This window comes from Littorina saxatilis, linkage group LG14 (genome assembly GCF_037325665.1).
Source record: "Littorina saxatilis isolate snail1 linkage group LG14, US_GU_Lsax_2.0, whole genome shotgun sequence".
NCBI lineage: Eukaryota > Metazoa > Mollusca > Gastropoda > Littorinimorpha > Littorinidae > Littorina > Littorina saxatilis.
This window is the reverse complement of record NC_090258.1, coordinates 10744652-10770959: the sequence shown is the minus strand read 5'-3', so window position 1 is coordinate 10770959 and position 26308 is coordinate 10744652. Positions and strand designations below refer to the sequence as shown.

Sequence of the window (26308 nt, the reverse complement as noted above, 5' to 3'; positions counted from 1 at the left end):
GCTTGCAACCGCACAAGAAGTGCCTTTTTAAAGTACCCCAATGCCCAGATGTACATTTATAGCTTTGTGCTTTTACATTGCTGTTCATTGAATAATTGGATTATTATTGTGAAGAGTATTTCACATGTAAATTTTTCAAATGAAATTAGGTATGATAACATCTGTTTGAACCAACCAACTGTTGGCCTTCTTTTGTTACATGTTGCCAGAGAGTGCGAATGCGATTTTCACACACACACACACACCCCGCGGGTTAGGGGGAAGAATTTACCCGATGCTCCCCAGCATGTCGTAAGTGGCGACTAACAGATTCTGTTTCTCCTTTTACCCTTGTTAAGTGTTTCTTGTATAGAATATAGTCAATGTTTGTAAAGATTTTAGTCAAGCAGTATGTAAGAAATGTTAAGTCCTTTGTACTGGAAACTTGCATTCTCCCAGTAAGGTCATATATTGTACTACGTTGCAAGCCCCTGGAGCAATTTTTTGATTAGTGCTTTTGTGAACAAGAAACAATTAACAAGTGGCTCTATCCCATCTCCCCCCCTTTCCCCGTCGCGATATAACCTTCGTGGTTGAAAACGACGTTAAACACCAAATAAAGAAAGAAAGAAAGAACACACACACACACATGAACACGCACGCACGCACAGACGGCTATACACACACATGAACACGCACGCACACACGGCTACACACACAAGCACACTACACACACACACACACACACACACACACATACACACACACACACACACACAACCACAAGTCGTCGCAGAAGTAACTGTTTAATTCATCTTTCAGCAGCGAGCACACTGCCACCGCTCAGAACAACAACAATGGCTTTGCTGTACACCCCATCGTCCGCAGTCTTACACCCTCCATCAACCTTCACAATCAATTCAATATTTCAAAGTGTGAATCTGCATTTCTAATGGAAATTTAGCAGTCCTAGTTAAAAAGATGAGGGTATTTTAATACGTTAAAAATGAGTTGGCGAAGAAAAAAAATACAAATACTTTTCAAGAGTCTGGTAGTATACTGTCGTATGAAGAAATCTGAGAACAAAATGTGAATCTATAATGTATCGAATGTACGTTAAATCAAATGTTCTACTTCATTGCAGTTGGTTGAAGTGGAGTCTTATTTCTTGTGTCCTTTTTTTGTATCTACTCATACTTTATTTACAACGCTTTACAGAGTTTCTTGCAAATACTGTTCAGTCAATACCTAGATAATGGTAAAAAGTTTTTTTTTCTTTGCCTAATATACCATGGAACCTGTACTGAAGATTGTAAAGCCGGCACACCGAATGAAATACATCTCTCCTATGTCACCAGTGGCTCAACTTGTAACAGATGTGTTATTTTTTCTTTATCCTAGTAATTATTCATTAACAAGCAACTGTAACAATAAATGTGTCCTAAGTATGCCTTACATTGTTCTTGTTGTCTCTAATGGAACAAAGTAATTGTTGCAAACTTGTAATTGGTGTTAAATCCTTCTCGTCCTGAGGTCTGCAAGCAGAATTTTAAAATCTAAAACAAAGTTTCCCGACACGTGAAAGAACGCTACTCAAATAACCATGAAAAGTTCATGATTTTCTGTCGAAACTTTAAATACAACAAAGATGATTTTCTGTCGAAACTTTAAATACAACAAAGATGATTTTCTGATATAAAAGACAAAAAACTGAAAGTAAGACTACATACACAGAAGGGAAAAACGTTCGTCTGAATTTCAGAATCTCATGGGAAGAAAGAGTTGACCTCCTTCCAAACAGCAAAAATCAACAGTTTTGATTAGTTCTCAATCTTTACTCTAAAGAAGAAGAATAACACTTAATGAACACAGGAGGCCAAGAGTGATTGAATTACGGGATGGAAACATCTTTTCTGGATAAAACTGGATAAAACTCGGTTAATACAAATTCAGGTTGGAGCTTCTTTGACGTCATAGTCTCCAGAGATGACTGCCGATTAAATTCCACACAGAGACACAGTTGTTTTTTTAAATCTCTCGAAGCACCAGAAACTACACGACCTGAACACATATAAAAACAAACGCAACCCACGCTGTAGAAGAACAGCCTAAAATTGCTAAAAAACGAACAGGTAGTAAAAACGTTCCGTGGAAAAAAAGTCTCCAGCTAAAATGAAATCGCTGCCACAAAGGGACGAAACTCTTGGCTGTCACCGAAAGGGAGGTAACACGTGCACAAGTAGTGAAGGGTAGGCAACGGAACGCATGATGAAATCAGCGGGAGTATGAAGAGTAGCTGTAGTGTCGGCGGTGACTGCAGGAACAGAGGCATGGTTCACGGAGTGTGGTGTGGGGGGGGTATCTGGAGTGTTTCTTTCACCGTCGGAGATACTCCTCCTGTTCCCATGGATACTCCAGACCGTAGCGCCAGTCTACTCTGCCAAAACATTCAGACAGTGACACGTGACAGTAACACGTGACTGAAAGCACTTTGTGGACACATCATGACAGTAACACGTGACTGAGAGCACTTTCTAGTGTGGAAACACTCAACTCTGCCACAGTAATCAGACCATTTAACGTAGTACATAACACTTACATAATATTATACCGTGACACAGTAATCAGACCATTTAACGTAGTACATAACACTTACATAATATTATACCGTGACACAGTAATCAGACCATTTAACGTAGTACATAACACTTACATAATATTATACCGTGACACCTGTTTTGAGACCCCCTCAGCTCAGCTTTAAAGCCGAACATCCGTTTCCACGAGACCAAGCCTTGTTGTAGAAGAAGGCCGCTGAGCTAAATTTAGCGTTGCCAGCACGAGAAACTGGAGCTACATTTGCCGAACGCCGATCAGTGTTGGCCTTTATAATTAAGGTCTTGTTTCTTTCCCTACAACAAGAGAGGGTAAGCTTCTGGAACGCACAATACACAAAACGAAAACTTCACATTATCTTCGAACTATCGGGTTTTAAAGTGGACAAACATGATACTCAACAAACATGATACTCAACAAACATGATACTCAACAAACATGATACTCAACAAACAAACTAACAAGATGCACATCAGACAAACAAGATTCACACAAGACAAATTATGATAGTAGGTCGAAGTTCTTGTGAATGTTTTGTTTTGTCAAGTATATCCTGTGTACTGCACGTGTTTAAAATAAAATGTTATGTCTCGACCTGTATTTATCTCTCTCTGGACTGTACACAGAGATAAGAACAGCCTCGCTTTCACCTAGATCCTGCCTAAAAACAATGTTCAGACCTCATGTTCAGACTCGTAATAATACCGAAAGGACTACTTTTTAGCGGTCAAGTTCAGTCGTCCGCATACTCGAAAGTGAAAAAAAGATGAAACGTTTTGCTACAGTATCGGAGGATGAACTGTGGAAGAAGAAAAAGAATCTCGTGCCAACCACTACGCAGAAGACCATCCGAGTTGTCCAGAAGAAGTTCTGAAACACGTCACGTTCCAAATCAAAAGACGACATTCTATTCTCTTACGTCACTATTCTTGGTTTACGGTACCATTCGGCGGCTTTGCTACGAGTATGCCATAGTCTTGGTTGGCCGAGACCTTGAGGTGGAATGCGAGTGATTAGGTTTGTTGATTTTGCTCGGAGAAGTGGTCCGTGTTCAAGCAAGTTTCTTTCTTCTTTGAAAACAAAAACCCTAAGACCAGTGAATGTCGAGATATATATGTTAATTGGATCTGTGATCCAAACATGCCTTTTGGTCAATCTCGATGGCAGTTTATTCCACTCGCCCTACGGGCTTGTGGAATAAACTTCCATCTCGATTGACCAAAAGCCATGTTTGGATCACAGATCCAATTAACGTATAATGTCTTATATCTTATTTTTTTTGTCTTTAATTTACCGTTCCATAAACTTAACCTTTCTTGCGGGTTTTTTATTCTTGAGTTTTGTTAACGTTTGCAGTCTATCTGTTTCAGATGTATTCTTGTTTCCCAAGATTTTCTCTTCAGATGAGGCCCAATAGACGTAGTCCGGAAAAATCTCCCACGTGACATTATAGGCCAGTCACTAACGAGGGGTGTTTCTGAAACACGTGGCCAAGGAGCACGTGTTGAAAGCTTGGCTCACTAAACGCAAGGGTACTCACTCTTTCACAATCCATTTTGAGTGTTTAAACCCGGCCTGTAGATGATTGACTGTGCCTTGATTAAGAATGTTAGCAGTCTATTTGTTTTGGGTTTTAATTAAACATCAAATATACAGCATATACCATGACTTATTCCCCCCTCTGCTTCTTTATATACAGCATATACCATGACTTATTCCCCCCTCTGCTTCTTTACCTCTGTAAACTTGTAGAGCTAGTTATTTTTCGATAAACACCCAGCAACCAAACAAATAACGAGCCAGCAACAGCCTGAATCCTCGATAGCGCAATGGGTTGAGAAGCTGTTCTGTGTCGGTACTACTTTTGCGACTAAAAAGTTCCGAACGCTCTAATGTACGAAGTATACATCTCTGGAGCAAACAATACAAAACATACCGCATTTAAATTAACAACTACAGGCTTGAACACATGAATCTCCATATAAAATCCATGAGTTTGGTTGTTTTCTGAATCTAGATCTGCCGTTCACAAACGTTCAACACAAGCAAATTTCCAAGGCAAGTAACTCTCATACTTTGTCTACCGACAAGAGTAGTTCCCCTTTCAAATTTCTTTTCACTCCGTTTCTTTGACAACAGATTGCAATCCGACAGTCAGTTTTCAACAATATTTCATTTTATAAACAGATCACACGCAACCAAATGCACACATCTCATCAATTTAAAGAACATAAAGCGGTTTCATACACCATTTTCCCCAGAAAACTGAACTTCATACAGTTTTTAGCGTTGGAACACGGGTGCAAAAGTTCGTCTGCTAGTCCCATTTGACGAAAGAACATTATCCTAAGCGATACCAAAACATGAACAGAACACACAATATCTGCCTTTACCGCCACAGCAGAATAACAACATATCTGTTTACTTGATTTTAGTCCAAAACAGGGAAACTGACAAGAAGTGTTAACAGAATGGAATGATTTGCACGGAACTATACAACCGCGCATTGATCGATCGCCTTGCGCAGGTTGACTGGTTGAGTGAATAAAATTCGATCAAACTTTCGCACAAAAACTCCTGTTTTCTTTGAATAACTGAAGAAAGGGAGAATGAAGCTCGCATTTTTCATGATCCGCTAACTTCGACCATTATTTTTAATAATCACTGAGACTCGGCATGTAACCTCTACATACACACCGACAGAAGTTTTTCACCACAAGTAAGCCATACCTTTGGGGGGAGGGGGTGGGGGATGAACTACAAAAGACAGCATTTTGAAGTTTTCAAAGACAATTTTGCATTTAGTACAAAGCCGAATGCAAAATCAAAAATAATTGATTCTCCATCCACTCACACACACACACCCAAGCCCACGAGGAGGTTTTTCACCCCCTAAATAACCCCATCACAAAACCAAAACTTTTAAACAAGCCCAATTGCCGTTACGAAAAGCAGTGACAAACTAATGATAAATGTATTATGGGGGAAATCAAATCATTTACTCACACACCCACACTATTGTCTTCAAAAAGTCAAACTGATTTGTGTTCACCTTGTACTGACCCCAGCACAAACCCAATAGCTTTAAACAAACCAAATCATCATCTCAAAGCAGCGGTGCCAAACTAATTAAAAACGTAAAAGAGGGTGGGTCGGGGTGGTTCATTCATTTATTTTCCCATCCTCGTAAGGACATTAAAAAGCATGGCGTACAAAACCAGAGTTTTTCGCCCCTGGAGTGACCCGAACACAAACCACAATACCTTCAAACAAACCCAATCGCAAGCTCAAAGCAGCACTGACAAAACTAATAAAAGAGGAAGAGGAGTGTCCGAGTGTCCCAGACTGTCAAAAGGCCGGACATCGACTGGACACGCAGGGGGCGTAATTAAGTCAGCCCACTGATTAGATTGACTCACCATCACTCTTCAAGTCCGACAACTCCTCCACGGCTCGCTTGTGACTGGTCCTTACGCTGCGACCGAACCTGCGGGACACAGAAAACAGGCTTCAAATCTTCATCTCACTCACAGCGATATTCAAATATGCCATTACGAAGGTCATTTGCTTGAAAAGTTCATGCATGAGAAAGTTTTGGTGTTGGTGGTTTCTTAATGTTTTATCTTATTTGTGTGTTTGTTTGATTTATTATTTGTTGTTTATTTGTTTGTTTGTTTGTTTGTTTGTTTGGTGTTATGGGTTGGTTGGTTGGTTGGTTGGTTGGTTGGCTGTAGTTGTTGTTGTTGTGTTGTTTTTTGGTTTTTGGCTCACGTAAGTGTAGCCTATGCGATGATAAACTTTGTCTGTCTGTGCGTGCGTGCGTGCGTGCGTGCGTGCGTGCGTGCGTGTGTGTGTGTGTGTGTGATAGAAACTTTAACATTTCCGAGTCTATGGATTACGTCAGTCTCGGTCAAAAGTGTTTGACGTGTGTGATAGAAACTATTTGAAGACGTCACATTATGACGTAAGAGGGTTAGACGTCACGCAAAGGAATTACTGAACGTCTCGGTCATTGTTATTGTGAGCGGGCCGAGACTACTTGGCAGATCCAGGGTCTCGCTTTCTTGCACAGTTTCAGATGCTTACTGTGTGTGTGTGTGTGTGTGTGTGTGTGTGTGTGTGTGTGTGTGTGTGTGTGTGTGTGTGTGTGTGTGTGTGTGTATGTGTGACGGAGTGATTGAGTTTGTGTTACTGTTTGTCGATTTCTTACGTGAGCCTTGAAGGCTTCGCCTCTTGTTTGTTGTTGTAGTGGTGTTTGTATGTGTGTGTTTTTGCTGGGAGGGGGGGGAGTATATGTCCAAGTCAATGGGTGTCTAACTCTACGTGATAACCTGGATGTTGCAGTGTACGCAGAAAGGACGATACTTCTGCCGTTCGCAGGGAACAGCATGCATGTAACCGTCTGATTTCACATGAAGACATAATATTTATCTCCTATACCAATGAGTCTTGATGGTTCTTTGCAACCAGCAGAAAAGAAATGCCAGAACGGACACACCGACCAAGGACAATGTGTTTGTCTCAGAGGAGGGCAAAATCCTTAGGCAGGGATCAACTTTAATTAACTCAAGTGGTTCCTACACAGAAAAGTACAACTCAAAAACAAAACTTATTGGTGAGTATGGATACTTTTTTCAAAGTGACTTTCTGAGAAGAATATTACTTGAAACAAAAAGTATGAGAAAAAACCGTTCTAGGGCATAGTCCTTTTGCTCAAATGACCTGCAAAGCGTAGTTGAATGTGTGTATTAAGTCTTTCATGATCAGGGCCGGACTAGGCTAAGAGGAGAGGGGGGGGGGGTTGCCATTGGTGGTCCAGGGGGATGTTCCCCCTGGCGGGGTCAGGGGGCAGAGTCCCTTCTGGGGGTCAGGGGGCGAAGCTCCCTGAAGCTGATGGGTAGGTCATATTCTGAGATAGGAAAATAGTCGCTCCTTGCATGAAACGGCATAAAATAAACAATAATAAAAAATGTTTTAAATAAGTGAGGTACATGTTTAGGCCCGGGGGGGGGGGGGGTGCGCAACCCCCATAACCCCTCCGGTAGTCCGGCCCTGATGATATACGACACCGTTACATGCACAGCCTAACGGGGACCTTTCCAATAATTTCCTATCGCTGATATGACGAACTCGCCGAGGCAAACTTTGTTCTGGAAATTACTGTTACAGAACTTTTTGTGACGCCATTGTTCGCATTCTTCTCGAACTTTGTATCGCTTTTGACGTCAGAGATTTCGCTTTGGAAGAGAGGATGAAGAAGAGAGGTCTTGGTTTGTTTCGTCGGTGTAGTTTTTCATTGAAGAAAAGAAAAAACAAGAAATTCCTCCGATGTAGGAAAAACACCCCCGTCAAAGGGAAATAACCTTCTCAGTTGGTGGCAGTGACTGAGTGAGAATGGTTATTTCCCTTTGACCATTAAGATGTCCCTCTATAAGTCCTTGTATAATTGTAATCCACCAATAACTCCCTAACCGTGTGTTTGACTGGTCCCAATTTTTGTAAGGACCGTCTCAGGAATGTATAGAACCTGTTCACCAAGTTTGGTGACGATCGGTCCGTTCATTCTTGAGATCTATATGCGAACACAAACACACAAACAAACAAACAAACAAACAAACAAACAAACAAACACATCGACCGAAACCTATACACACCCCTATACCGGGATTGTAAATAAATTTGCGAACAGTAACCCGACTCCGTACTACCAACATCAAAAAGCTTAACCCAACAATCGCCAAGGGAAGCCAGGCAAGGCACTTCCCTAGTTATCTGCCCGTTGGACTTCGTGAGTTACTTCCCTCTCGTCGCTCAATGTGTCCATTTGTCTGCATAATTGATTAGGATCGTTTCCTGTTTGTTCTCGCGCATGTCACGTGGTACACGCTCCCCTATCCGGAGTTGACTTGCTGCATAAAATTAGAAAGTGAGAATGAGAGAGGGACAAAATTGGAGGGGGGGGGGAGGGGGGTGGAGGGAGGGGTGACTGAAAGGGGAGTGACCAGTCGAGTTCTGATGTGATCGAACACTAAATGCTACACGTCAAAAGAAACACAACAGCTTTGGATCGAGAATTGGTTTGTACTTTCCACTGATATTCAATAGGTTTTCTACATTTATTTTGGCTTATTTATTTGTGTTTTTTCGTTAGTCGATTTTAAAGAGCTCCGAACTAACCTTTTGTGAATTTCATTTTTGAGGTGTCTGCGGTCTCCATTTCAATGTGTACAAAACATTCAATTGAAGGGCAGGCTGTGTTTTGCCTACTCTACGAAAATGAGTTGCCTTCATAGCAGCGTATTATTTTTATAATTATATGTATATACTAGATGATTACCCGCTTCGCCGGGTACCGGCTTCGCCGGGAAGAAGTAGAGCCGAATACCAGGCTGCGCCTGGGACCCGGCTTTGCCGGGTGTACGCCGGCTTCGCCGGCACACGAAGGAAAGAAGATAAACGCGCAAAACACTGGAGACCTTCTAAAAATAGTAACGTGCAGTGACCTTCTAAAAATAGTAACGGAATGGGAATATCCGCGCGCCATACGAAGGAAGGGAGGTAAACGCTGAAAACACTGGAGAAGATAAGGAAGAGTTACTGGTAGTGGATCCAGACAAAAAAACCAAAATCGGTTCAGCGCTGCGCGCTGAGAGCACGTGTTGAAATATCTCATCGACCAGGTTGTGTCCCGGGTGTACTTGAATATGGCCACCAAATTTGAAACAGATCCATCGAGAACCTTGGCCGCGCATCGCGAACAGACACACACACAGACACAAGTCGTATATATATATATAGATAAACAGCTTCATCGCAAAGATCTACACACAAAATTACTTGTGGAGTTTCTGGGCTTTTGAAAGGCAGTCTAGTTCTTGAACGATGACGCGTCTGCATCTCGCATTACGCCTCATTCTACAAGAGAATATTGACATGATATGAAAAAAAATCCCTTAATATAAGACGGACATGCCAACGGTGTCCGGAAATGATTTTTCCACTTCGATTTCTCATCTCCAAGCCAATGCAGGTCAATAATGCTCAGCCTGCTCACCCCACAATGTTCAAATGCGCATGAGCGACCTAATTATGATTCCCTTGTCAATGCGCGAGCGTTCGTGAGCGTGACTGGATAATTCCTCTTTTTGAAAAAAATTGGCGTGGAAAATGCTAATGGCTGTGGAGTTGTCTGCCCTAATTTATGCATGACCTGTGTGTGAAGTGGATGAAAAAGTTGGAACGGGAGCCCGGGGAAACATTGCTACAGGAAGCGACATTTGGTGCGTGGGGTGAAGACATTAAAGTGTTAAATATTAATCTGTGACTCCCAACCCAACTGTCTTTTAGGCCTGCGGATGCATTGATGAATGCCTGAAGATATTTTTTCTTTCTTTTTACATTTAGTCAAGTTTTGACTAAATGTTTTAACATAGAGGGGGAATCGAGACGAGGGTCGTGGTGTATGTGTGTGTGTGTGTGCGTGTGTGTGTGTGTATGTGTGTGTAGAGCGATTCAGACTAAACTGCTGGACCGATCTTTATGAAATTTGACATGAGAGTTCCTGGGAATGATATCCCCGGACTTGTTTTTCTTTTTTTCGATAAATATCTTTGATGACGTCATATCCGGCTTTTTGTAAAGGTTGAGGCGGCACTGTCACACCCTTATTTTTCAATCAAATTGATTGAAATTTTGGCCAAGCAATCTTCGACGAAGGCCGGACTTCGGTATTGCATTTCAGTTTGATGGCTTAAAAATTGATTAATGACTTTGGTCATTAAAAATCTGAAAATTGTAAAAAATAAAAAAAATTATAAAACGATCCCAATTTACGTTTATCTTATTCTTCATCATTTTCTGATTCCAAAAACATATAAATATGTTATATTCGGATTAAAAACAAGCTCTGAAAATTAAAAATATAAAAATTAGTATTAAAATAAAATTTCCGAAATCTTCTTCTTCTTCTTCTTCTTGGCGTTCGCAGAGGTCACACAATCAGTCCAGCACTGGTGATAAATGTTGTCGTTTTCTCCAACTCCTGTCGACTGCCGTATAGTTTGGTCTGCAAGGGAGTTGGTGACGGCCACACTTCTTTTCGTTCCTCATCTAGTAAGGGACATCGCTGTAAGATGTGCTCCGCTGTTTGGTCTTCTTGACCGCAGGCACAGGTTGGTGATGGCGCCAGCTTGAACTTTCGGTTCATGTGAGCATTGAGCCTGTTGTGGCCAGTACGCAGTCTGATGAGGTTGACTTGCTGCTCTCTGGACATTGTGTGGTAGTCATCTCTGTTTGTCCTTGGCCTCATCAATGCCTTGATGAATGTCTTCTGCTCACTAAAGCTGACACTGTTTTCAGGTTGGTCTTCCACGGCTCCTTCTTTTGCCAGCTCATCGGCCCTTTCATTTCCTGGTATCCCACAGTGTGCTGGTATCCACTGGAGGACAACTCTTCTGGTTTGTCTGACCATCTGTAATGCTTTGGCCAGCTGTGGGAGTTTGTCGTTCTCCAGGGCCTGAAGGACTGAAAGGGCGTCCGAGAGGAAGACAACTTGGTAGCAAGGGTCTGCGATTTCCGAAATCGATTTAAAAACAATTTCATCTTATTCCTTGTGGGTTCCTGATTCCAAAAACATATAGATGTGATATGTTTGGATTAAAAACACGCTCAGAAAGTTAAAAAGAATAGAGATAAAGAAAAGCGTGCTATCCTTCTCAGCGCAACTACTACCCCGCTCTTCTTGTCAATTTCACTGCCTGTGCATCGAGCGGTGGACTGACGATGCTACGAGTATACGCTCTTGCTGTAAAAATGCAGTGAGTTCAGTTTCATTCTGTTAGTTCGACAGCTTGACTAAATGTTGTAATTTCGCCTTACGCGACTTGTTTTGTTTGTAGAGAAGGAATTTTGAGGTGAGGGAGTTATGTGTGCTGACAGTTGGAGACATGATTTGTTTCTGTGGAGAATTGGAATTGTGAAGGAAACATACGAACATCTGGATGGTTTAAGGCTACATGGGCTAAACCCTTAGGTTTCCGTCTTTATGCTTACATGACCCCTCTATGTCTGTGTGTCTGTCCGTTTTTCTGTGTGTCTGTCTGCCTCTGTCTCCGTCTCTCCATCTGACTCTGTCTCTTTCTCTCTGTCTCTTTGTCTCTCTGCCTCTCTCTTTCTCTCTGTCTCTGTGTTTACGTCTCTCTCTCTCTCTCTCTCTCTCTCTCTCTCTCTCTCTCTCTCTCTCTCTCTATCTCTCTCTCTTCTCCACGCTCTCTCTCTCTTTCTCGCTCTCTCCATACCCTCTTCTCTCTCTAGCAAAACGCTCTCGGGGTATTTCAATAGTTCTTCCACCATTGGTCTGTCAGTCTATCTATCTATCTATCTATCTATCTATCTATCTATCTATCTATCTATATATCTATATATCTATCCATATACATATCTACCTACCTATCTATCTATCTATCTATTTATCTATCTCTGGAAGCCCGGAGAAACACTGCACCCGACGTCACTTCCTAAGGCAATGTTTCTCCGGGCTGCCAGAGACAGATAGATAGATAGATAGACATTTTAATGTCTGCACCCCAAATTGTAATCTGTGACTCCCCAACTTGTCTTTAATGCCTGCGGTTCAATTGACGGATGCCGGAAGTTTGTCTGACTGAGATGTGTGGGTATTTCCCACGAGCGTTGATTGAGGGGAAAGATGATGGGATCCAAACGGGAGTTCGAACAGTTCCTTTGGAAAATGAGAATATGAGAGTAAAGACAACGTTTTTGCGTGCTTCTGTGTCTAGATGATTAAATATCCATTCTCTCTGTCTGTTTGTCAGCCTGTCTGCCTTTGTCTCTATGTGTGTGTGTGTATGTCTGTCACTGTCTCTCTGTCTCTTACTCTCTCAATCAACTCTCCCCCTATCTCTATCTCTCTCTCTCTCTCTCTCTCTCTCTCTCTCTCTCTCTCTCTCTCTCTCTCTCTCTCTCTCTTTCTCTCGGTAATAAAATTTTCGAGTTCGAGTTCTCTCTCTCTCTCTCTCTCTCTCTCTCTCTCTCTCTCTCTCTCTCTCTCTCTCTCTCTCTCTCTCTCTCTCTCTCTCTCTCTCTCTCTTTCTGTGTTCCTCCTCCCCTGTGCCATACAGCTATCCCGCTTTCTGTGTGTGAAGTGCACATCAAATCTATCTGGTTGAGTAAGCAATTGCTCGTCTGAACGTGAAAAGGCTTGCCAGCAAATGAAGAAGAGATGATGTATGAACACAGGAACAAGATGCAGTGCAGACTGAAGAAAACTGTGATTTGCACGTGCATCTAAATCCAGTACGCTGTACGCTGTTTACACCATAACTTCAGATGTGGAGAGAGAGCGAGAGCATGATTGTGTCTGTTAACCAATTAACCCTTTGAAAATTGTATCCAAAATAGTGTGTGTGTGTGTGTGTGTGTGTGTGTGTGTGTGTGTGTGTGTGTGTGTGTGTGTACCCCCGTTTCCACAGGTTTGGTTGCCTAAATCACCATAAGGCAACCATCCACACGTGGATGGCAACCTAAACTCTGGATGACAACCTAATTGTGTGGATGGTCGCTTCATTTAACACCGTTAAATTGACTTTTTTGACGGAAAGAATGTCATAACAATGTTCAAAATGACATTCTTTCCGTCCTCTATAGGCGACGAAATAGGTCAAATTTTGTGCATTTTTTAGTGCAAAATTCTTCGATGCCGGAGCGAGTACTGCACCCAGTGCTGTTGTAGTGCAAGTGCACTAGAAAGGCACTACACCCAGTGCCGCGTCTTAGGTAACCATCCACACTTTAGGTACGTGTGTGTGTGTGTGTGTGTATGTGTGCGAGTGTGTGTGTATGTGTGTGTGTGCGTGTGTGCGTGCGTATGTGTGTGTGTGTGTGTGTTTGTATGTGTCTGTGTCTGTCGGTGTGTGTGTGTGTGTGTGTGTCTGTGTGTGTGTGTGTGTATGTGTGCAAGTGTGTGTGTATGTATGTGTGTGTGTGTGCGTGCGTATGTGTGTGTGTGTGTTTGTATGTGAATGTGTCTGTCGGTGTGTGTGTGTGTGTGTGTGTGTGTGTTTGTATGTGTGTGTGTGTGTGAGTCTGTCTGTCTGTATTTGATCTGGAAGACATTTGAGTTCATATGACCTTTCTTAGAAAAACGGCGCTGTTCGCAATAACTAAATCCGCGTCAAGAAACAACAAGAACACAGAACAAAATGGCTTCATGATGGTCTCGATTAGCCACAATGTTGGTCTCGATTAGCCACAATGTTGGTCTCGATTAGCCACAACGTTGGTCTCGATTAGCCACAATGTTGGTCTCGATTAGCCACAATGTTGGTCTTACCTGGGCCTACCGACGATGGCATAGTATTCGTTGAGCGCCTGAAGGTATCGTCTGAGCTCGCCAGGACTCCGGAACTCGTCCGGTCTCTCGGGGGGCGAGAGCATCGTATCGGAGCACGTGACCTCCATGAGAAAAAGGGAGGCAACTAGCAAGGCTGAAAATAACACTTTGTGCATCGTCTGTAGTCCTGGAACACAAGAAGAAACAAGAAAAGTTTTAAGTTTAGGATTGATTAAGGCTGCGCTCTTTCCGTAGAGATACTTTTTTTTAAAGACAACCTCCTTCCCTCGTAGACTGTCTTGCACATCCTCATAGACTCGTTTAGGATTTTTTTCTGAGATGAAAGAATCATTCATTCCACTCGGATTCACGCCAAGAATCTACAGCTTGGCTGTCTTCTGTGTAGAGGCGGAGATTTGTAACATTCATATGTACGTTCCTGGACCCTTAAGGCTCACCTAGATTGAGCCTGAAGTCGACTTCGCAAAGACTTTTTTTACCAAAAATTCAATGCCAAAGCTTCATGCAGCCAACTTTGTGAAGTAGACTTCTTCGCCCAATTAATGTTAGGCTTTACAGTGGGACATGGTCACTGTAACACCCTATATTTGGAACCACCTCAGTTTAAGCCTGACTCAATTGTTTAATGATTATATCTGTTTAATTGTATACACTGAGACAATAAATGTTTTGGGTTGCGTGGTTGCGTGGAAGCGTGTATCCGGTACTGCAGTAGCTGTCGACTGCTGATTCATTTCGCCTGTTAGACTGCGAACTTAGTATAGCAGAACTTAGATTCTGATGAGAGGTGATATATATTTTGGTGGTAACTTTGCTGGTTTTTCAGTGCTATTAGGATGTGATCCCAATTCTTATTGTATAAATATCTAGATTTTATTTTGAGTTTTATGCTTCTTTGCCAACAGAGTATTTTATGTGAAGTTGACAAGATGTGGTCGCGGTATAATGTAGAGTGTGTATGTGTGTGTGTGTGTGTGTGTGTGTGTGTGTGTGTGTGTGTGTGTGTGTGTGTGTGTGTGTAAGTGAGTGTGTGTGTGTGGGTGTAAGTGAGTATGTGTATGCAGTTCTGTTAGCACTCTGTGTGACTGTTGTGTCTGAATGTACTACGTATTGAATGAACTCAAACCAAAATATATTCCTGTGTAATGCACGTGGTTGAAATAAAATCTTATGTCTTATGTCAAAGAAATCCCGCTTTGCACAGAATGCACAGAGCGTATTCAAGTCCAAATAAACCCCTGGTCACATCCGTAGTGGCTTACGCTCTAACCTGATGTGTTCCACTTTCAAACAGACTTTTTGTAAGCAGTTGTGAACGCTGTGTATATAGAATACTATAAAATTCTACTTGTAAAAGTAGCACACATTGTTAAAACTATTTCGTGTTTACCATATATATGTGCTTCTTTTGCCAGTAGATTTATACAGCTTGTCGCACAGTCTTCACAACTGGTTACAAACAGTATGTTAAACATGGAACACTCCAGTTAACAGTGAACATGGTCGTTTTCACTGGAAAGAATGTATCTTTAAATGTTAGCCAACCTGCCTCTACGTGTGTTTCCTGGCCATGAAATATATCCATCCCTCTTTTGTAACAAAGTTCTAAAAAAGTCTTGTGGCTGGGACCTTGGTCCCAGAGGAACCCCCGCCCCACCTGTCTCAACTAGCCCTAGTTCTCTCTCTCCCTCTCCCTCTCCCTCTCCCTCTCCTACAGGCAGTGAACGGATTAAAGAATGTTCTGCACACGACTTTGGAATCTAAGTATTCACGTCACATGTACAATACATGCTCATGCATCAAGAATTTCTGGTAGTTTACCGGGACAAAAATGATATATTTACTGGCAAATAAATTGACAACAGGCCGTTCATGGTCAATTTTCTCCGTATAAATATAACGTAATCACTTGCTTTGACCTGTTGGCATGGCACTGGCTGGATTTCGTGGGACCCAGATTCAGATTGGTAGAAAAGGAAAATGGCTCGCGGGATCCTTGCATGTAGTCAGTACCATGAACTAAACCCAGAACGTGTTTTCAAAACAACAAGTCAACATGTTCATCCTTTATTTCTTGCCCTGCCCAAACATGCAGAAAATGTCACCGACATTTCAACACAAATCCAATAACCATCACATCAAGCGCAGCCTCCAGTGCATCCAATCAGAACCCTCCGTTTCCTAAAAGGTCAAAGGCCGACAATTTCACAATGCAAAACGTTCACCGCTCGATCCATCCTCAAAATGATTCGACGTCACAACTCAATATTGTCCGTCTCTGACGTAATCCCTCATCAACGGCGCCCCGTAAAATAAGACAATAAATCACGTTTGAGTGAGGGGCAGGGACGAAGAAATTAAATTTCTGTCTTGTCCTCTTTGTCTTGACGCCCAACTGCGACTGGATAGAATGGTGGAGAGAGAGAGAGAGAGAGAGAGAGAGAGAGAGAGAGAGAGAGAGAGAGAGAGAGAGAGAGAGAGGGGGGGGAGACAAAAAATGACCAAGTTTCTGGAAATGAGTTCATTTTAGATTTTGGAGCAGCAACACACACACACTCACACACACACACACTCTCACACACATACACACACACACACACACACGCACACACACACACACACGCACACACACACACGCACACACACACACACACACGCACGCACGCACGCACGCACACACACACACACATTGAAACAGCAAATAAAAGAGATAGGAGCATGTTCCAAGCCAAGGAATAGATAAAGAAGAAGAAATGGTTGACAACTATTGAAAGAGCTAGTCAGATTAAAGTCATGACGACAGTAACAGTAGAACAGAGGATCTGGAAAGAAATACAGAACAGATACTGACAATGTAAAACAACAAAAACAAGAAGAGGAAATAAGTCAACTAATCTATCAAAACGTGACTGAACCAAAATAAGTAAGTTGATAAATAAATAGATAAATAAAGAAATATTTAAGATTAATAATTAAGAAAGAAATTAGATAAATAAATAAATACCAAGACAGTAAAAATATTGGCAACAATAAAGAAAAATGAAATAAAAAGATTCAAACACAAGGAACAGAGATTCACAAGCACACGCAAAGGAACACACAGTAAACCAAATACCATCTTTCACACAGCACTATTTGGAAGCAAGCAAGGGAAGTAATTTGGAGCATTGTTTTGGGTCATTAGACATCTTGCAAATTTGACCTTAGGGATAATTGGCACCGTCTATATACTGCAACCGAGGAGGAGTACTGGACGTCTGCAATCGTTTTCGCTCGGACGCACCAAAGTAACTAGAACAGGAAAAAGACGGTGGTCATTTTCGCGCTGACAAGACGAGAGCAAACTACCATTTGGCATTTCCCTGGACATTGTCTGACCAGCGTCCACTGGTCAGCTGCTGTGATAAGCTGTGGTCAGAAAAGAGGATGCTGGTAAAGTTACCTTTGACTTTATTCGATATTCGATTTGAATTTGGTTTACGAATTCGAGTACGAGCAGCTTATTATCTGCAAAGCGTAGGATTTTGCCTTCTGGCACGGAACACGAACACAAAGCGAATCGTGCACAAAAGACAGACGACACGTATAACTGTCCTGCCCACACCCTTTGAAAAAATCAAAGCTCGGCCGCCGATTCAGAGACTAAGGTCTTCAAGAATGCTTTGGTCGGGCGTCAATCCACGATCATAACCCCGATCGGAGTTTCAAATTGAAGCCTATCAATGTTATTGTAATTCCATCTGTCAACGAACTTGTTCTTGCTTGTATACAATTGCAATAAGGCCAAAATAATGTTGTTCTGTTCACACAATCCTTTCAGCTGTAAAGCCTGTCCTTAACGGGGCCAAGTCCACCACGCAAAGTGTACTTCGCCAAACTTTTGCACTGATTTTTTGGTACAAAAGACTTCGCGAAGTCGACTTCGGGCTGAATAAAGGACCGCCTTAAGGGTCATTTTCTAAGAAATGCGTTTCCGTATTACTGCCCTGTCACTCTACTCTGCTTTATTCTTTCACGTAGAGCAACTGCAGTTGGCCGACTGTGTTATTGGCCCGTGAAACCAGCCAGTGCTGTTCATCACAACTGAACGCCGGTAATCTGACCAATCACAGAATCTGTTTCATTCTAAACCCAACTTGATTGAATTACAATAAGACTTTTTTTTAGAGGGTGTCAAGCCATCCCCAATTGATGACCCACCGGTTTCAAATGGATGCATACAAATGTTATTCAACCCGCCATCGAACACGTTCCTGCACACTTTCACGAATGCAGTGGGGCCGACATGCTATGCTCACATACACACAGAGAGAGGGAGAGAGAGAGAGAGAGAGAGAGAGAGAGAGAGAGAGAGAGAGAGAGAGACAGAGACAGAGACAGAGATAGAGAAGCAGACAGACAGACAGACAGACAGACAGACAGACAGACAGAGAAAGACAGACAGACAGGCAATGAGAGAGAGACAGACAGACAGGCAGTGAGAGAGAGAGAGAGAGAGAGAGAGAGAGAGAGAGAGAGAGAGAGAGAGAGAAAGTGAGAGAGAGAGAGTGAGTGAGAGAGAGAAAGAGAGCGACAGAGAGAGAGAGAGAGAGAGGGAGAGAGAGAGAGAGAAAGAGAAACAGAGAGAGAGAGACACAGAGAGACAGAGAGAGACAGACAGACAGACAGAGAGACAGACAGACAGACAGACAGACAGACAGACAGGCAGTGAGAGATAGAGAAAGAGAGAGAGTGAGAGATAGAGAAAGAGAGAGAATGAGAGATACAGAGAGAGAGAGAGAGAGAGAGAGAGAGAGAGAGAGAGAGAGAGAGAGAGAGAGAGAGAGAGAGAGAGAGAGAGAGAGAGGTGCGGGCAGAAGGCCCGTTTTGCTTTCGGTCGGTCCACTTTGCAGCCATCCTTTGTTAAATCTTGTAAGCCTTCCCCTATTTCCCGCGCAACGAAACTCGTATACCTACCTTGCCAGTGAGTTTAAGAATCATTCGTCTGAACTGTCTCCCCGAAATTGTTGTTGACAACCCAAACTACGCGTCTCTTGAGGATGAAATCCCATAAAACGCCAGCAAAGGCGGACACCTCTAGTAAAGGCAATATCACTGTTTGTTCAGAATTAAATTTAGCGAAAAATCTTAAACAGAACCGCAGCCTTTAAAACCACAAAACGTTAAAAAGAGTCTAAGCATGATTAAAACCACCACCCCTTACACGAGTTTTTCAGTTTTAAATTAAAAACGAGGGAGCACAAGACCGACCGCCTCCACAGCATAAAACACGCCAACCGCTTATCTAGACTGGCGCCGTTTCCACGGCAACAGTAAGTACTCCTGGGAAACGGAAAATAAAACCATCCCCGACAGGCACTTAGAGGAAACTGGTCGGAACAGTGATGAGCAATTAGGTCTGAGATTTCGTTTGATCCTTTTTGGGGCTCAATGCCCCGAACTGGTTTCAAGACTAGCTCATCCTTCTGCTCATTGTCTGGTCCTGTCTTTTCTAACTCTCTTACATAAAGCCAGACCTTTACAGCTTTGGTAGGGGCAAGTTCTCATTCTGGAACTCTTTTTTCCTTGGTTTCTTTATAGAGGCCATGAATCGTTGCGACCATCTTTCTTCCTTGGTTCCCTTATATGTAGAGGGCCAGGAATCTTTGCCTACACCTTTCTTCCTTGGTTCCCTTATATGTAGAGGGCCATGAATCGTTGCGACCATCTTTCTTCCTTGGTTCCCTTATATGTAGAGGGCCATGAATCGTTGCGACCATCTTTCTTCCTTTGTTCCCTTATATGTAGAGGGCCATGAATCGTTGCGACCATCTTTCTTCCTTGGTTCCCTTATATGTAGAGGGCCATGAATCGTTGCGACCATCTTTCTTCCTTGGTTCCCTTATATGTAGAGGGCCATGAATCGTTGCGACCATCTTTCTTCCTTTGTTCCCTTATATGTAGAGGGCCATGAATCGTTGCGACCATCTTTCTTCCTTGGTTCCCTTATATGTAGAGGGCCAGGAATCTTTGCCTATACCTTTCTTCCTTGGTTCCCTTATATGTAGAGGGCCATGAATCGTTGCGACCATCTTTCTTCCTTGGTTCCCTTATATGTAGAGGGCCAGGAATCTTTGCCTACACCTTTCTTCCTTGGTTCCCTTATATGTAGAGGGCCAGGAATCTTTGCCTACATCTTTCTTTCTTGGTTCCCTTATATGTAGAGGGCCAGGAATCTTTGCCTAACACCTTTCTTCCTTTGTTCCCTTATATGTAGAGGGCCATGAATCTTTGCCTACACCTTTCTTCCTTGGTTCCCTTATATGTAGAGGGCCAGGAATCTTTGCCTAACACCTTTCTTCCTTTGTTCCCTTATATGTAGAGGGCCAGGAATCTTTGCCTAACACCTTTCTTTCTTGGTTCCCTTATATGTAGAGGGCCAGGAATCTTTGCCTAACACCTTTCTTTCTTGGTTCCCTTATATGTAGAGGGCCAGGAATCTTTGCCTACACCTTTCTTTCTTGGTTCCCTTATATGTAGAGGGCCATGAATCGTTGCGACCATCTTTCTTCCTTGGTTCCCTTATATGTAGAGGGCCAGGAATCTTTGCCTACATCTTTCTTTCTTGGTTCCCTTATATGTAGAGGGCCAGGAATCTTTGCCTACACCTTTCTTTCTTTCTTTTGGGCTCAGTTGCCCGAACAGGTTTCCAGACAAGCCGACTCTTCATCGTATTGTTTTCTTTTATTTCTGTCTTTCCTTTCTTACACTCTTACACGTTCCCAGACCTTTATACTGATAGGGCATACAAGGCTTCCCTCAGAACATCTTCTCCCTTTCTTTATAAATGTTTTCCTTATCTCTAACAATCTTCTTCTTCTTCGTTCATGGGCTGAAACTCCCACGGCTTTTACGTGTATGGCCGTTTTTACCCCGCTATTTTGGCAGCAATACGCCGTTTTTGGGGGAAGCATGCTGGGTTTTTCGTGTTTCTGTACCCCACCGAACTCTGACATGGATTACAGGATCTTTTCCATGCGCACTTGGTCTTGTGCTACCTCTAACACCTGCAACAGGAAAGTAAAAATAGTTGTTGATGCAGGACATTGACTATCCTGATGGTCAATTTCACTGCGCCCTCTCAACTTTCATTTTCTTTTTCGTTTTCTGGTTTTTTTTGTTTTAAGATGTGCGTGTGTCACTAAGCTTTGGAAAAGGACAGACAAGTCAGAAAAAGAGACACACAAAAAGCAAACCACTCCTCAGAAAATAGACTGGTAATAGGTCTTGAGCGGAAAGTGAACCACTTTACAGTCAATTTCCTTGAGCTTCTGTTGGGGATGGGGGATAAGGTTACTATGTCATACGATCTTTTCCATGCAGAAAAGAAAGACTAAATGCATGGCTGCTCCACTTCCCTGTTTTGTGGAGCTTATTCTGGCAGAGGGTGGAGAGGGCGGTTTAAAGAAGACGAACAAACTTGTTTTCAAGGCCAAAATAATATCCAAACTAAAGTTAAAGCTGCAAGAGACTAGATAAACGGATTCGATGATGTAGCCTCATAAAATCAATGAATCAAAATAAGAGAGAGGTAAGTATTTCTCTGATTATTCAGAAGAAGAACAAGAAAACTGTTGCCCAAGAATACTCAGAAAGTTGAAAGTATGGCTTTCCCAAGAATACTCAGAAAGTTGTAAGTATGGCTTTCCCAAGAATACTCAGAAATTTGAAAAGTATGGCTTTCCCAAGAATACTCAGAAAGTTGTAAGTATGACTTTCCCAAGAATACTCAGAAAGTTGTAAGTATGGCTTTCCCAAGAATACTCAGAAAGTTGTAAGTATGGCTTTCCCAAGAATACTCAGAAAGTTGAAAGTATGGCTTTCCCAAGAATACTCAGAAAGTTGAAAGTATGGCTTTCCCAAGAATACTCAGAAAGTTGAAAGTATGGCTTTCCCAAGAATACTCAGAAAGTTGAAAGTATGGCTTTCCCAAGAATACTCAGAAAGTTGAAAGTATGGCTTTCCCAAGAATACTCAGAAAGTTGAAAGTATGGCTTTCCCAAGAATACTCAGAAAGTTGAAAGTATGGCTTTCCCAAGAATACTCAGAAAGTTGAAAGTATGGCGTGAAGGAATATAAACAAGAAAGGCACGTTAACCGTCAGTCCGTTTATCATTTTTTTGTTTGTTTTTATTTGCAGTTTTTATTTTTCTTTCGACCTTTTTTTTCTTTTCTCCTTGTTTTGCGCATGTCATCAGGCCAAACACATTTCTACAGGCACCAAAATAACTGACAGCCCAAAACACGGGCAAATCTGTAGTCTTCCTCAAAGTATCAGAAAAAAAAGCAAGCTCCAAAACATCAACGACTATCTTACCATCGAACGCCGAAGAAGAAGAAATAAACGACTGTCGCTGAAAAACAAAACAAAACAAGGGCTTGGCCACTTGGTAGGATGATTCCGTCAGCCATTTTAAAGGACGATTCAGCTATTACCAAGACTACCGCCGCATCCCAGGCTAACCGAGCTCTCATTATGAAAAACGGGACAGAGTAATGGTCTTTCCGGTCTCGGCAAAATTGAATGGAGCCAATGTGCGCGAAGGCGTTCACAACGACTTTTCTGGCAACGCGACAACTTGAAAGTTTTCTCCCCTGAAAATGTGCGGTCCACCGGGAATGGGGAAGACGTTTGTGCTGCTGTCGATGTTCTCGGTTGGAGCAAGAGTGTTGGTTTTCGGGACAGTGTTTTCGGTTCGTCGTTGTGTTATTTGTAATCATCATTGTCGATGTGTATGTCATGATATGCTCACGGACCGGCACGGTTGGCCTAGTGGTAAGGCGTCCGCCCCGTGATCGGGAGGTCGTGGGTTCGAACCCCGGCCGGGTGATTGGCAATCTAGTGGCTGCTCCGCCTGGCTTCTGGCATTATGGGGTTAGTGCTAGGACTGGTTGGTCCGGTGTCAGAATAATGTGACTGGGTGAGACATGAAGCCTGTGCTGCGACTTCTGTCTTGTGTGTGGCGGACGTTATATATATGTCAAAGCAGCACCGCCCTGATATGGCCCTTCGTGGTCGGCTGGGCGTTAAGCAAACAAACAAACAAAGAAATATGCTCACGGGGTTTAAATGTTTACATGAGATGTGTGGTACCACTCCTCTCTTTCGCAGCCCCCACCCCCCCCCCCCCCCCATCCCCCATTTTTCAGTCATTATACACAAAGTGAATGATCCTGCATTGTTTATTTTCCCCAAACAGATGACAATTCTACTGTAAAAGGCAAAAGTGTTTCTTGTTATTTCAAATGTAAACTTTACCGTTTAAGATAATAACACGCCTCAATGGCAGTGAGGAAGTCCGATCATTTCAAATACATAAACATATTGCGCAAACACACTTACAATCCGAAGCGTGCGTTAAGTGGGGACAGTAAATCACGGTATGAATAGAACGCCCCTTCATGTGATTTTCCATGATATATCTGTCTACTCGCGTAGTCTAGGAAATGATTAGGGTGAATCGTTTTGGACCCTTTCCTGATACTATACAATATGTAAATGGGATTATAAACGTTTGATTTACAATCCGTCAGCTCATGATATAAGTCTTAGCTATTCTGCTTTGGTACACGCGAATCTACCATTTTCGTGAAAACTACGCGACAAAAGGATGATTGATGACGTAGTGTTAGCCGAGACCATCAATGACTCCTTGTAGTCTCGGAAACCCACGACAATCATCGTAGGCGCACCATGACAAAGTCACTTTTTCTTTTCTCTTTTTTTTTTTTTTTCGTGGTCTCCTTGTTCTTCTTTGATGCAACCCTGCGGTTTTATTTGTCAGCCAAAAGGGAAACAAAGCCTTGCTTGTCCTGACCCAAAACGATTTTTCTTCTTTGGAGGTTTTCGACTCAACGAACCCGGAATGTTCTGCTCGCAGACAATCCCTAATTGATTTACACGGAAAAAACCGACTTTTTGTAAATCTTCGAGTTTTCTACTACGATGGAAATCCGAGAGCCAAAAACGGGACATTGACTGATCTGTGAATCTGAGTGTTGTAACCTATTTTCCAATGTTGCACATGTTAATATCAGCCTTTGTCTGGATAAAATGTATATACCATAAACTACCTTGTATACGCCCAGTATCGAGTAAACGCCCACCCCCTACTTTTGGTCAAATTCTGCGCATGGGGTACAGTACCTAGTAAACGCCCACCCCCCAGTTTCGATCATTGGAGTAGACAAGGAAAATATAAAAGATTAAAATTATAGTCTTCTGTTCTTGTTGTTTTTCAATTGTTTCCCTCCCTTGGAAATGTTTCGCGGAGTGGACAGAAAAAAGATTCTAGGGTGGCTAGAGAATCGCAATACATTTTTGATGCATCGGACTGGGAGGGAAAAGAAGAAACGAAAGCTTCATCTTGGGCGGGAAGTGATGTCTGAAGAGGTTGATTTAGGTGTTCTTGGATTTCTTGACCAAGAACGGGTAGAGAGCCGTGTCGACAGGAACACAGATCTTTTGAAGTTATAAAACGGTTAATAGACACTAAAGCAACAAACTTATCTGCGTGGTTCGCTTGCATAATTCCTTGTGTGTGTGTGTGTGTGTGTGTGTGTGTGCGTGTGTGTGTGTGTGTGTGTGTGTGTGCGTGTGTGTGTGTATGTGTGCGTGTGTGTGTGTGTGTGTGAGTGTATGTGTGGGTGTGTGTGTGTGTGTGTGTGTGTGTGTGTGTGTGTGAGAGAGAGAGAGTGAGAGGGAGGAAAGTTTTGTGCAATAACGCATCCTTTGAACACTTCTATGCCAAATGACCAAAACATCGTTGTTCTAGCTCAGGAACCGCTCCTGCAAAGGGTAAAGTACCTAGTAAACGCCCATCCTCAACTTTTGGGCAAAAGTGATGGATAGGGGGGGGGGGGGGGGTAGGGCGTATACAAGGTAGTTTGCGGTACTTAGTTTCTGAATCGAGAGATATTACTTATGACATCATTTATGATCACTGTTTCCCACCATACATCTTCGATTATTCTTTGAAAAGACATTGTCAAACCCAGCTGGATGAGTGTGACACGCACACTATAGATTGCGGCCATAATGCAATGCGAACGCAAATCGCCGATCTGATAGTAGAATTCTATTAGAATATGTGTGAGTCTGCACAAAAGGTGAAAAATAAATAATTCAGTAGAAGCTTACGTAAATATGAAAATAGCATCGTGATCTACGTTCGTCAGATGTTGGCTGAATGGGGATTGCTGAGTTCTCAATGCCTTCCGTTTTACTAATATTTTCTGCACGGATGTCGCTCGAATTTATTTCCTTCGACAAACTTACAAATATGCCATGGCCACACAAGTTTCCGCAATATTTCGAAAGTTTAAGGTAGGCGTCATCATTCACCCGCCGCAAAAAAGTTTGGCAATTTTTGTTTTCGCCAACTATAAACGCTAAACTGCATTCCTATGATCATGAAAATGATAAAACAGATTTTAATTTTGTTGGACTTCATAAAAGTTGAATGTCAAAGTTTAGAAGCCAGAATCCACGAGAATAAACACACAAGAACAAAACTAAAATCATGCATAATTGTAATTCAATCAAGTTGGGTTTAAAATGAAACAGATTCTGTGATTGGTCAGATTACCGCTGTTCGATCCTCCATAAAAACCCATTTAACACCTGCTGGCCAGACGTCTTGATACACGCGAAACTGACAACAGACACACAACAATAGAAAGAAAATCATGCCTGATCTTATTCTAAACACTTCATTGGAAAACTATTCTGTGTAGACCCTTCCACCAGCATCTTAGACCACTCTTTGTACTTTTTCTTTTAATAGATGATTGTCATTTGTTTTACCTCATGTCTGCCCTGCGTGTGATGGTGTGATCGTGACTGCTGTAGTGTGGGCGTGTGTGTGTTGGTGTGTATGTCAGTGAATGTGTGGGCGTGTGTGTGTGTGTGTGTGTCAGTGTGTGTGTGGGTGTGTGTGTGTGCGTGATTTTACCAACACTACGCTAAATTCCTTGTGCTTTAAATGTTTTTTTAATGTCACTTGGCTCAATAAATACTGTATTCTGTATTCTGTAAACGAAGCGTCGTGCACATCTCACATCTGCGAACACAAAAATACAGATCTTCTTCTTCTTCTTCTTCTTCTTCTTCGTTCATGGGCTGAAACTCCCACGTTCACCCATTTTTTTGCACGAGTGGATTTTTACTTGAATGACCGTTTTTACCCCGCCATTCTGGCAGCCATACGCCGATTTCGGGGGATAGGGGACAATACAGGGAAATGCCATAATGGCGCAAAGAAGCCCAACATTAGCGGAGAATTTCACAGAAGAATTAAATTT

The 26308-nt window shown here is 42.4% G+C and overlaps 1 protein-coding gene across 2 annotated transcripts in view; it reads right to left on the bottom strand.

Annotated features, from left to right (window-relative positions):
- Positions 1-769: 769 nt before the first annotated feature.
- LOC138947087 (pro-neuropeptide Y-like) overlaps positions 770-26308 on the bottom strand; it is a 43565-nt gene continuing 18026 nt past the window's right edge. The window contains exons 2-4 of one of the 2 annotated variants that reach the window (XM_070318531.1): positions 13946-14132; positions 6015-6082; positions 770-2416 (exon numbers count right to left, since the gene is read on the bottom strand). In XM_070318531.1, coding sequence (XP_070174632.1) covers positions 2412-2416; positions 6015-6082; positions 13946-14121 — 249 coding nt within the window. In that variant the 5' untranslated portion in view covers positions 14122-14132 and the 3' untranslated portion in view covers positions 770-2411. The remainder of the gene's footprint in view (positions 2417-6014; positions 6083-13945; positions 14133-26308) is intronic. The other variant, XM_070318530.1, reaches the window with a different exon arrangement.